Source organism: Phocoena sinus, chromosome 18 (assembly GCF_008692025.1).
Source record: "Phocoena sinus isolate mPhoSin1 chromosome 18, mPhoSin1.pri, whole genome shotgun sequence".
Lineage (NCBI taxonomy): Eukaryota > Metazoa > Chordata > Mammalia > Artiodactyla > Phocoenidae > Phocoena > Phocoena sinus.
The window spans coordinates 23,374,382-23,387,888 of record NC_045780.1 but is presented as its reverse complement, the minus strand read 5'-3'; the positions used below and the strand labels follow the sequence as shown (position 1 = coordinate 23,387,888).

The 13,507-nt window shown below is 39.3% G+C and overlaps 1 protein-coding gene across 7 annotated transcripts in view; it reads right to left on the bottom strand.

Moving 5' to 3' along the window:
* ENOX1 (ecto-NOX disulfide-thiol exchanger 1) overlaps positions 1–13,507 on the bottom strand; it is a 622,833-nt gene that overhangs the window by 206,242 nt on the left and 403,084 nt on the right. For all 7 annotated transcript variants that reach the window (XM_032611636.1, XM_032611631.1, XM_032611635.1 and 4 more), the window contains 2 exons: positions 13,285–13,428; positions 12,298–12,435 (listed from right to left, as the gene is read on the bottom strand). In XM_032611636.1, coding sequence (XP_032467527.1) covers positions 12,298–12,435; positions 13,285–13,297 — 151 coding nt within the window. In that variant the 5' untranslated portion in view covers positions 13,298–13,428. The remainder of the gene's footprint in view (positions 1–12,297; positions 12,436–13,284; positions 13,429–13,507) is intronic.

Below are 13,507 nucleotides of genomic sequence, written 5' to 3'. Positions count from 1 at the left end.
CCCTTCATTTCTGTCTCTACCACCATGATTATTATTGCCATCATTTTCTCTTACCTGGGAAACTGCTACAGCCTCCCATCTGATCTCTTTGCTGCCAATCTTCCCTCATTCCCATCGGCTGTCTGTAGGACTTAATAAAAGTGCTCTGTAAAACTACAGCTCTAGATTCCACATATAAGAGATATCGTGATATTTGTCTCTCTCTGACTTACTTCACTCAGTATGACAGTCTCTAGAGGAAGGATAAATTGGGAGATTGGGATTGACATATACACACTAACCATATATAAAACAGACAACTAATAAAGACCTACTATATAGCGTAGGGAACTCTACTCAATACTCTGTAATAGCCTATATGGGAAACGAATCTAAAAGAGAGTGGATATAAGTATAACTGATTCACTTTTGCTGTATACCTGAAACTAACACAACATTGTAAATCAACTATACTCCAATAAAAATCATAAAAAAACAAAACAAAACAAAAACAAAACAAACAAAAACTACAGCTCTAATCATATGACACTCCTGCTTACCGCTTTTCAGCGACATCCAATAGCACCCTTTATCTGCTAGTGGCAGAACCACTTACATTGATTTGTATTTGCTTATTCCCTCTTCTCTATTTCCCCCACTAGGGTCTAATACAGGAGAGTGAGGCCTATGTCTTTTATTCCCAGTATTCAGTACGTTTGGCTCAATAAATCCCAGTTAAAAGAGTGATGCTTCAGGAGATGAAAGGATTTAACAAATGCCTCTTCATATCTGGGCATACTGAAGAGGATAAAGTTGTTCCTGGGAGGATTATACAACCCAACAAGGAAACTAGAGAAAAAATATTCTGAGGAAGCAGAGTGGAATTAAAATGAATGGGGGCATCCGTAAGTCGGAGAGAGGAAGAGGACAGAGAGGGGACTGTCCCCATGAGTTGTAAATCTCAGCTCTCCCCAGAGTGGCAGAGAACAGAGGCACTGAGAGCAAACTCAGAGCTTCAGGAGAAACCGCAAGGTAGGAACCAAGGAACAACTCGGATACCTGTGAGAGGGAAGAGGTCTTTTGAGACCTCTCCAGGTTAAGCTCCAGGTTAAGACGTGATAAGGTACGTGGCACTTCCACAGCTAACAGGGAGGTGTGATGCCTTTTCCGAACATGTATTTGAAATACAACAAATGGCACACTGAGAAACCTGGGGTAAGAGATGCATGTCCACTTAAAGTCAGTAACAGCTAAGGAGAGATTGCTGACATTAGGAAAGAAAACTTCAAAAAGTTTACAGCAAAGCGAGGTATAATCTCACAGTCAGAGAACGTCCAGGAAATATTACCCGTTCCCAGGCAGGCCTGGGCAAGCAACTTAACACCTGGGGACTCAGCTGCTGCTTCCCAAGCTTTCCAGTTGATGATGATAACTCTGGAGAAGAAGCCAGGGTATATAGGAAGGGAGCAGCTGGTCACACAGATGGTGTCAAAGCTCGGGATTTGATATTCTTGGTTTCAGCTGATGACACCAGAGGTGGGGATCGGGGCGCTCCTGAAAGGAGACGACGTGTATTGTAGGAAACTGGGAAGAAGCTTTCAGGCAACACCAGACCACGTGAGGATTATTTTGAAACTTGAGATTAGGCAGGGACACTGTTCAGTGAAAACACAAACAAACAAAATTGATCGTAAACTAGATCGCAAGGAAGATATCATATGTGGCAAAGAAAGACGGATGGTCCTAGAGAGGGATCTCCACAGTTGATGGGAAAAGTCTGGCTTAGATGGCTATATTCTAGTGTCTCATGAGATGCTAATAGATATCTTTAAAAGGCTAAATTACGTCTAGGGAATCCTACCTAAGAGATACCACTCTTTTACACTGTGCATTACTCATTAGCAGAGTAAAGGCTCTGAGGAACCCACAAAGAAAGCAACCTACTTGTGTTAAACCCAGAATTTGCCATGCTTGTTAGGTCACGTAAATACTTACATGACATCCACCCTACCTAACAACTGTGGGACACTGATATCCCAACAGGCCAGTTTAGGAAACCTGGATCTATACCAATGCAGAAAGAATTGATAATTAAAAAAGAAAAAAAAGAAAAGAAAAAATTTTAAAGTCCACAAATCTAAAAGTATGAGGAATAAAATAAACATGCAATACCATAAGGAGGGAAATATTAGCTCATACACAAAGGAGGACTTCGAGTATGGGATTTAGTATACCAGCGTACCAGTAGAATGGTGTATTTTGGATAAAAGAAACAAATTCAATGTAATGATCTCAAGTAGCACTTCATATGAAGAAGGTAAATGGGGACTTTCATGAAAGTGGGAATGGGATTGTGGTGGGGAACATGTGAGTGATGATGAAAGGGGAGGAAAATGAAGGAGGTGTAACTGTGGGAGCTCGCAATGCCCCATCAAAATGGCGTGATGTGGCAGCAATAACTGCCTCAGATTTCCTCGGAAATCCTTTGGATTAAAATCAGAGGATATGAAAAATGTGTGCCTTGTTTTGCCGATAATTTTAATCTCTCAAAAAATAGTAAAAAAGTAGTAAGGAAAGGGATTTAGTGTCAATTTAATTTTAACAAACATGGGAAGAGGCGTTGGTCACTTAGAAATACCAGAAACTTTGGGAGAAAGCCAAGCGCGCATAAAATCCAGCCTCTCCATAATTCTGTCAGAGACATTTTAGAGGAGATTTCTTGGAAAGAAGGATACACTAAATTATCTTTAAGTCCCTTCTGAGACATTAAAGGTTGCCTCAAAGAGGCACCAGCATGAAAACTGGGCCAGGAGTAACATTCTGTGGCTCTACGACTATGGGAAAAAGAAACAAAGAGCACCACACATTGGGTACAGTAAAAAGATATTTTATATAAATATACTATAAAGCTATAAGAATTGAAACAATGTGGTGCCAGAATAAAAAGAGATCAGTAGTACAGAATAGGTATTTCAGCAACAGATTGAAATATACATAAGAAATGAATTTCTGATAAAAGAAGGAAGTACATTCATGGAGCCATGGCAAGTTAGGACTATATATCAACTGTAGAGAGTGGGCAAAACCTTTCTGTATTTAGAAATGAAATAACCATAAAGGACTCATAAAGGAAATGTTAAACTTTTTTTTTTTTTTTAAAGGAACAATACTAAAGAGGCAAAATACAGACTGGATAAATATTTTTAGAAAATATGAACGTCAAGATTAAAATACTTAGGGCTTCCCTGGTGGCGCAGTGGTTGAGAATCTGCCTGCCAATGCAGGGGACACGGGTTCGAGCCCTGGTCTGGGAAGATCCCACGTGCCGTGGAGCGACTGGGCCCATGAGCCACAACTACTGAGCCTGCGCATCTGAAGCCTGTGCTCCGCAACAAGAGGGTCCGCAATAGTGAGAGGCCCGCGCACCGCGATGAAGGGTGGCCCCCGCTTGCCGCAACTAGAGAAAGCCCTCGCATAGAAACGAAGACCCAACACAGCCAAAAATAAATATAAATTAAAAAAAAATTTTTTTAAAGATTAAAATGCTTAAAAGTAATGACCAAATACAAGCTAATAAAAAAATCACCCAGAACCCTATGTGATAAATGGATATAGTATGAAAGTAATAAATATATTTACAAAAGAGTAAATATGAATAGAAAATAAATGCAGGAAAATGATACAATTTAAAAGGAGTAGTTATAAAATAATTTAAAGTAAAATAACAGGATGCCATCTTTGTATATCAAGTCAGTAAATATTAAATATATGTTTATATTTTGGAAATTAATTACCCAGTATTTAACAAGAAAGTTTAAAATGTTCATTTGTTTTGACCAACTAATTCTACATGTAGTAGTCCATCCAAGCAAAATAATTCTAACTGCTGCAAAGCTCTACGCATAAAAAAGGTTCACTGCAATATTATTTGTTGAAAAACATCAAAGGAAGGAAGGAAGGAATAACAGTTAATGTTTAATGAATGCTTACTATGTGTAGGTACTATGCAGCTACTGTATGTGAAGTTATCATATTATAATCTCACAACTGTCCCAGGAAACAGATATAATCATCATTTTACAGAAAAGGTAAAATGTTTTTACATACTTGAAGAGATTATGTTCTCCCAAGAAACTTGGTTAGTAAGAGTAAAAGAATGGAAATAGCTTAAATGTAAATACAGGAAAACTGTGGAAGATTTATTTAATGGATTATTCTAAAATTTTAATATAAAACTATAGAAAGGAAAAATAATTTAGGATAAGGTGCTAATAAAAATACACAATAGAAAATTTTATATTTAATAGGATTCAAATATTTGCATAGAAAAAAGACTGGAGGAAAACATATAAACACTCACCAAATAAAACAGGACTTGACCCTGAGAGAGGGTCATTAAAGAGAGTCTGCTGGCAGCCCTGAGAGCAAAGCAGAGTGTACTTCAGCTGCTGGATGAGGGGAATGATGAAGGATGCTCAGGAAGAGCGCAAAAGGCTCAGACACAGTTGAAGCAGTTTGGCTAACACGAGAGACAGAGAATGTAATTCACAGTAGATATGGTAAATCTTCTATAACAAGTAGGGCTGTAATTCTTTTCATGGTAAGTTACTGGGAAAATCATAAACTGGTCATGGTTAAAACGTCAGAAGACTCAAAATCGTAAGAAAAAATCATGAATTATTGAGGCTGTGGCTTACTCTGGAAGTCACACAACACTTTCTGAGAGGAGTGGGAGGTGGAGACAAGAGTAAAGTAATTTCTGCTACAGGAATCTTTCAATTAGGCAGTTGAGAAAATTTGGGCAGAAACATACAAATCTCTGCTCTCAACTTATTAGATTAGCTGTCTAGATTAGCTTTAGAGAAAAGGAGTCCGGATAAACGCATGTTCAAACCATAGAGAATGTCATTTTATGTACATACACACACATCCCATAGCAGACCAATCCTCAACTGTATGAATTTTATAACATTTTGGAGAATTTTATAAATATCCTAAGTATAATGCTTTTAACTCAATATTTGACTTTCCTTTTTCTGTTTCTCGCTTTCCTGTCCTCTCTTCTCATGTTCTTTCTTATATTAAATAAGAAACCACATATATATTTATATATGTATGTGTGTGTACATATATGTTTGTATACATGTGCACACATGCATACACATTATATATAATTTACTACAGCTAGTTTAGACTTTTACATGTATGGCCCATATTGACAAAAAGAACAAAAACAAACAACAACAACCAAAAACCAAATGTTTGGTCAACTCAACTCAAAGTACACAGGTTCGTGGGTGTGAAACTTAGTAACTCTCCAAAGGCAATTGGTTTCTACTTAATGCATACCGTCTACCCTCAGCTAACTTGATGCACAAAAGTGAACTGTTCTTCTGACATATAACAATGACCACACTATAATAACTGTTGCTTCTCCATTGCAAATACTGGGAGAGCAGGGACCATGCCTATTTGGTTTACTGCTGGAGTGACTGCACGAGGACAGTGTATCAAAAAATGTGTTGAGTGTGTGACTCCCTCTTGCGAGAGCACAGGAATCACAACTAAGTGTTGAACAATCATCGACAGGAAGACACTGGAACTCACCAAAAAAGATACCCCACATCCAAAGACAAAGGAGAAGCCACAATGAGATAGTAGGAGGGGGGCAATCACAACAAAATCAAATCCCATATCCACTGGGTGGGTGACTCACAGACTGGAGAACAATTATACCACAGAAGTCCCCCCACTGGAGTGAAGGTTCTGAGCCCCACATCAGGCTTCACAACCTGGGGGTCCAGCAACAGGAGGAGGAATTCCCAGAGAATCAGACTTTGAAGGCTAGAGGGATTCGACTGCAGGACTTCGACAGGACTGAGGGAAATAGAGACTCCACTCTTGGAGGGCACACACAAGGTAGTGTGTGCATCGGGACCCAGGGGAAGGAGCAGTGACCCCATAGGACACCGAACCAGACCTACCTGTTAGTGTTGGAAGGTCTCCTGCAGAGGCAGGGGGTGGCTGTGGCTCACCACGGGGACGAGGACACTGGCAGCAGAAGTTCTGGGAAGTACTCCTTGGCATGAGCCCTCCCAGAGTCTGCCATTAGCCCCACCAAAGAGCCTGCAGCTTCCAGGGCTGGGTCGCCTCAGGCCAAACAACCAACAACAGGGAGGGAACTCAGCCCCACCCATCAGCAGACAACCAGATTAAAGTTTACTGAGCTCTGCCCACCAGAGCAACAGCCAGTTCTACCCACCAGCAGTCCCTCCCATCAGGAAACTTGCACAAGCCTCTGAGATAGCCTCATCTACCACGGTCAGACAGCAGAAGCAGGAGGAACTACAATCCTGCAGCCTGTGGAATGAAAACCACATTCACAGAAAGACAGACAAAGTGAAAAGGCAGAGGACTATGTACCAGATGAAGGAACAAGATAAACCCCCAGAAAAACAATTAAGTGAAGTGGAGATAGGCAACCTTCCAGAAAAAGAATTCAGAATAATCATAGTGAAGATGATCCAGGTCCTCGGAAAAAGAATGGAGGCAAAGATCGAGAAGATGCAAGAAATGCTTAACAAAGATCTAGAAGAATTAAGGAACAAACAAACAAGAGATGAAAAATGGGAATGAAAAATGAAAAACTGAAATGAAAAATACACTACAAGGAATCAATAGCAGAATAACTGAGGCAGAAGAACAGATAAGTGACCTGGAAGACAGAATGGTGGAATTCACTGCCACAGAACAGAATAAAGAAAAAAGAATCAAAAGAAATGAAGACAGCCTAAGAGACCTCTGGGACAATATTAAACACACCAACACTTGCACCGTAGGGGTCCCAGAAGGAGAAGAGAGAGAGAAAGGACCCGAGAAAATATCTGAAGAGATTATAGTCGAAAACTACCCTAACATGGCAAAGGAAATAGCCATCCAAGTCCAGGAAGCGCAGAGAGTCCCAGGCAGGATAAACCCAAGGAGAAACATGCCAAGACATATAGTAATCAAACTGACAGAAATTAAAGACAAAGAAAAAGTATTAAAAGCAACAGGGAAAAACGACGAATAACATACAAGGGAACTCCCATAAGGTTAACAGCTGATTTCTCAGCAGAAACTCTACAAGCCAGAAGGGAGTGCCACGATACATTTAAAGTGATGAAAGGGAAGAACCTACAACCAAGATTACTCTACCAGCAAGGATCTCATTCAGATTCGATGGAGAAATCAAAAGCTTTACAGACAAGCAAAAGCTAAGAGAATTCAGCACCACCAAACCAGCTCTACAACAAATGCTAAAGGAACTTCTCTAAGTGGGAAACACAAGAGGACAAAAGGACCTACAAAATAAACCCAAAACAATTAAGAAAATGGTAATAGGAACAAACATATCGATAATCACCTTAAATGTGAATGGATTAAATGCTCCAACCAAAAGACATAGACTGGCTGAATGGATACAAAAACAAGACCCATTTATACGCTGTCTACAAGAGACCCACTTCAGACCTAGGAACACATACGGAATGAAAGTGAGGGGATAGAAAAAGATATCCATCCAAATGGAAATCAAAAGAAAGCTGGAGTAGCAATACTCATATCAGATAAAATAGGCTTTAACATAAAGTTACAAGAGACAAGGAAGGACACTACATAATGATCCAGGGATCAATCCAAGGAGATATAACAATTATAAATATATCTGCACCCAATATAGAAGCATCTCAATACATAAGGCCAACGCTAACTGCTATAAAAGAGGAAATCAACAGTAACACAATAATAGTGGGGGACTTTAACACCTCACTTATACCAATGGACAGATCATCCAGACAGAAAATTAATAAGGAAACACATGTTTTAAATGACACAACAGACCAGACAGATTTAATTGATATTGATAGGACATTCCAATCCGAAACAGCAGATTACAGTTTCTTCTCAACTGCACACAGAACATTCTCCAGGATAGATCACATCTTGGGTCACAAATCAAGCCTTGGTAAATTTAAGAAAACTGAAACCATATGAAGCATCTTTTCTGACCACAGTGCTAGGAGATTAGAAACCAATTACAGAGAAAAAAATGTAAAAATCACAAACACATGGAGGCTAAACAATACGTTACTAAGTAACCAAGAAATCACTGAAGAAATCAAAGAGGAAATCAACAAATACCTAGAGACAAATGACAATGAAAACACGATGATCCAAACCCTATGGATGTAACAAAAGCAGTTCTAAGAGGGAAGTTTATAGCAATACAATCCTACCTCAAGAAATTAGAAAAATCTCAAATAAACAATCTAACCTTACACCTAAGGGAACTAGAGAAAGAAGAACAAAGCAAAATCCAAACTTATACGGTTAACTAATGTTAAGTTAGAAGGAAAGAAATCATTAAAGATCAGAGCAGAAATAAATGAAATAGAAACAAAGAAAACAATAGCAAATACCAATAAAACTAAATGTTGGTTCTTTGAGAAGATAAACAAAATTGATAAACCTTTAGCCAGACTCCTCAAGAAAAAGAGGGAGAGGACTCAAATCAATAAAATTAGAAATGAAACAGAAGAAGTTACAACGGACACCACAGAAATACAAAGCATCATTAGAGGCTACTACAAGCAACTCAACGTTAATAAAATGGACAACGTGGAAGAAATGGACAAATTCTTAGAAAGGTATAAATTTCCAAGACTGAACCAGGAAGAAATAGAAAATATGAACAGACCAATCACAAGTAATGAAATTGACACTGTGATTAAAATTCTTCCAACAAACAAAAGTCTAGGACCAGATGGCTTCACAGGTGAATTCTATCAAACATTTAGAGGAGAGCTAACACCCATCTTTCTCACACTCTTCCAAAAACCTTCACAGGAAGGAACACTCCCAAACTCATTCTACGAGGCCACCATCCCCCTGACATCAAAACCAGACAGAGATACTACAAAAAAAGAAAATTACAGACCAATATCATTGATGAATATAGATGCAAAAATCCTCAACAAAATACTAGCAAACAGAATCCAACAACACATTAAAAGCATCATACACTATGATCAAGTGGGATTTATCCCAGGGATGCAAGGATTCTTCAATATACACAAATCAATCAATGTGATACACCATATTAACAAATTGAAGAATAAAAACCAAAAGATCATCTCAACAGATGCAGAAAAAGCTTTTGACAAAATTCAACACCCATTTATGATAAAAACCCTCCAGAAAGCAGGCATAGAGGGAACTTACCTCCACACAATAAAGGCCACATATGACAAACCCACAGCAAACATCATTCTCAATGGTGAAAAACTGAAAGCATATCCTCTAAGATCAGGAACAAGATAAGGATGTCCACTCTCACCACTATTATTCAACACAGTTTTGGAAGTCCTAGCCATGGCAATCAGAGAAGGAAAAGAAATAAAAGGAACACAAATTGGAAAAGAAGAAGTAAAACTGTCACTGTTTGCAAATGACATGATACTATACATAGAGAATCCTAAAGATGCCACCAGAAAACTACTAGAGCTAATCAATGAATTTGGCAAAGTTGCAGGATACAAAAATTAATGCACAGAAATCTCTTGCATTCATATACACTAATAACAAAAGATCCGAAAGAGAAATTAAGGAAACAACCCCATTCACCACTGTGACAAAAAAGAATAAAATACCTAGGAATAAACCTACCTAAGGAGGTAAAAGACCTGCTGTACTCAGAAAACTATAAGACACAGATGAAAGAAATCAAAGATGACACCAACAGATGGAGAGATATACCATGTTCTTGGATTGGAAGAATCAATATTGTGCAAATGACCATACTATCCAAAGTATTCTAAAGATTCAATGCAATCCCTATCAAATTACCAATGGCAGTTTTTACAGAACCAGGACAAAAAAATCTTAAAATTTGTATGTAGACACAAAAGACCCTGAACAGCCAAAGCAATGTTGAGGAATCAGACTCCCTAACTCAGACTATACTACAAAGCTACAGTAAACAAGACAATATGGTACTGGCACAAAAACAGAAATATAGATCAAGGGAACAGGATAGAAAGCCCAGAGGTAAACCTATGCATCTGTGGTCAACTAATCTATGACAAAGGAGACAAGGATATACAACAAAGACAGCCTCTTCAATAAGTGGTGTGGGGAAAACTGGACAGCTATATGTAAAAGAATGAAATTAGGACACTCCCTAACACCATACACAAAAATAAACTCAAAATGGATTAAAGACCTAAATGTAAGGCCTGGCACTATAAAACTCTTAGAGGAAAACATAGGAAGAACACTCTTTGACATAAATCACAGCAAGATCTTTTTTTGACCCACCTTCTAGAGTTATGGAAATAAAACCAAAAATAAACAAATGGGGCCTATTGAAACTTAAAAGCTTTTGCACAGCAAAGGAAACTATAAACAAGATGAAAAGACAACCCTTAGAATGGGAGAACATATTTGCAAATGAATCAGTGGACAGAGGATTAATCTCCAAAATATATAAACTGCTCATGCAGCCCAATATTAAAAAAACAATCTAATCCAATAATGGGCAGAAGACCTAAATAGACATTTCTCCACAGAAGACATACAGATGGCCAAAAGGCACATGAAAAACTGCTCATCATCACTAATTATTACCAAAATGCAAATGAAAACCACAATAAGCTATCACCTCACAATGGTCAGAATGCCCATCATCAGAAAATCTGCAGACAACAAATGCTGGAGAGGGTCTGGAGAAAAGGGAACCCTCTTGCACTGTTGGTGGGAATGTAAATTGATACAGCCACTATGGAGAACAGTATGGAGGTTCCTTAAAAAACTAAAAATAGAATTACCATATGACCCAGCAATCCTACTACTGGGCATATACCCAGAGAAAACCATAATTCAAAAAGATACATGCACCCCAATGTTCATTGCAGCACTATTTACAATAGCCAGGTCATGGAAGCAACCTAAATGCCCATTGACAGACAAATGGATAAAGAAGTTGTGATACATATATACAATGGAATATTACTCAGCCATAAAAAGGAATGAAACTGGGTCATTTGTAGAGACACGGATGCACCTAGAGACTGACATACAGAGTGAAGTAAGTTAGAAAGAGAAAAACAAATATTGTATATTAATGCATATAAGTGGAATCTAGAAAAATGTTACAGATGAACCGGTCTGCAAGGCAGAAGTAGAGACACAGATGGTAAGAGAACAAATGTATGGACACCAAGCAGGGAAAGGGGCGGGTGAGGGGTGTGTGGGATGAATTGGGAGATTGGGATTGACATGTATACACTAATATGTATAAAGTAAATAATGAGAACCTGCTGTAAAAAATGAATAAGTAAAATAAAATTAAATAAATAAATAAATAAGTAGGGGGAAAAAATGTGTGTTGAATAAGTGAATACTGAAGCCCTATGTATCTTTCCAGACAGCTCAAGTCCCACCTCCCTGATAACATCTTCCCTCAGAGCCCCAGGCATTGATCCTTCTGGAAATTACCGAACCACCTCTTAGCACCTGATTCTACACATTATTTTTATTGCTGTTTTTTGTCGCTGTGTTTTTCAGTTTGGGGAGATATGCTCACTCAACCCTCGAGGGCACTTATATACATATATATTTTTTTCTATTTCCCAAAGCACTTGTTACAGGGTACATGGAAAATCTGCAATAAACATGCGTTAAATTAAATGATCAACTCTTTCAAATGACCTTCTACTTTGTGACATCTCCAAACTTTTTCTATATTGAATACACGACTGTTATTACTATTTCAAAGTGTGACGGAAAGAAAACAGGGAATGCAGTGTCCGTTGAGTTGGGTTTCTAAGTTCTGCCACTTCAGTGCTGGACAAGTCACCCAAACTCTGGACCCCTCTTTCCCTGTTTTTAACATGGGAACATGAACAAGAGCCACGCCCACCGTAAGTGTATACCTGTCTCAAAGAGACGGCTGTGGAATCAAATGGCGTAACGTCTGTGGAAGAGTTTTGTAAATTGGAAAGCAAATATTAGCTCTTCTATTTACCCATTTAAAATACAAAATTGGTGTTGCAGTGCCACCGGTGAGAGATAACCGCGTGTGGCTTTTTCTGAGAATGGCCGTTAGGCAGAAGAGCGAGGTGATGAGAAGAATCTCAGGCATACAGCCTGCCTAACCATGCCCCGGTCATCAGTCCCAGACCGGGCTCAACACCTGCGCGTGCAAAGACGGCCAAGGCGCCTGTCGCCCACACCCAGTGGCGTGGTTGCAGGCATCTTCCAACCCAAGAGCAAGCTTACCTGACACGAGCTGCTGTCCAGGCAACCCCACGGGAACCATGCCCAAGTTATTCATAGCGGTGGCCCAGGCGGTGGGGTCCGTCACTGACATGTTCAGCTGGGTCGTGTCGATGGCGAGACTCCCCAAACCATCGGCTGCTGTGATGGGGTAGCGGGGAAGAAACTCTGACTTAGAGTCCACAGGCAATGGTGTCTCTTTGAAAACAAATCACATTTCTAGAGACGTGAGGCTTCGTTTAAGCACATTCCCAAACCACAAAAAATAATAGCACTGTAACCTACAGCGGTGCTTTCTCCAGGCGGAAACATAAAAGAGTTTCCAAACACATTCTGGGGGGAAACTGAATGACACGCAGTTTATATTATACGCAGCATGCCATTAAGGAAGTACCCCTGGAAAAAACTGAAGAATCGCTTCCTTCTCCAGGTGAAACATTAGTTAAGTTCCCTGGTGGAGAGGCAAAGCCAGGGGACTCTCTGGGTAAAACAAGTCAATTGGCTTAGAATAAATAAATTCACCTGTTTCCGAGAGTAATTCTGAAGCAGGCACTCCCTCTAACCGTCTAATAAAATCTCTAAAATCAGATGTCAAGCAGTCAAATTGGTCCTGACTGAATTTATTAAGTGTTACCTTGTAACATATTCCGTCCTTTACAAACTATTTACATACGTACATTAAGGAAACGCAGGTGTCTTTCTAAAGTGACTCCCGAAATATTTCTTATAAGCACAGGCTTTCATCGAAACAAAATAAACAAATAAATAATATTGAAGACAAATAGCACAGAGCTTAAAAAAAAAAAAAAAAGGGGGTCAGCAAAATAAGTTAAATTTGACTTAATGCTCTTTGAGGTTCACTAGTTCCAGAGCCTGGTTTCTCTGAGGAGCCCAGGCTCCTGGTTCAATACTTATTTTCATGGCTGGGGAGGCTTTCCACTAAGACGCAAAATGCCTTGTTTGTGTTCCGTGCTGGCCACCGACATTTACCTGCAGCCATCATCTGAGGAAGCTGCTGGGGACACTGTGTGATGCTTTCAACGCCGCCTGCATCTACTATTGAATTACGAACATCCTGAGGGGCGGGAGTGCTTTGATGGCTGAGTGCAGGGTCCCCACGGAGATCATCGGATTCTGCAAAAGGGGAAGAAGAGCAGTGCGGTGAGAAAGTGTCATTGTTAACTGGGGGAGCTGTCATGGGAAAAACTGTTGT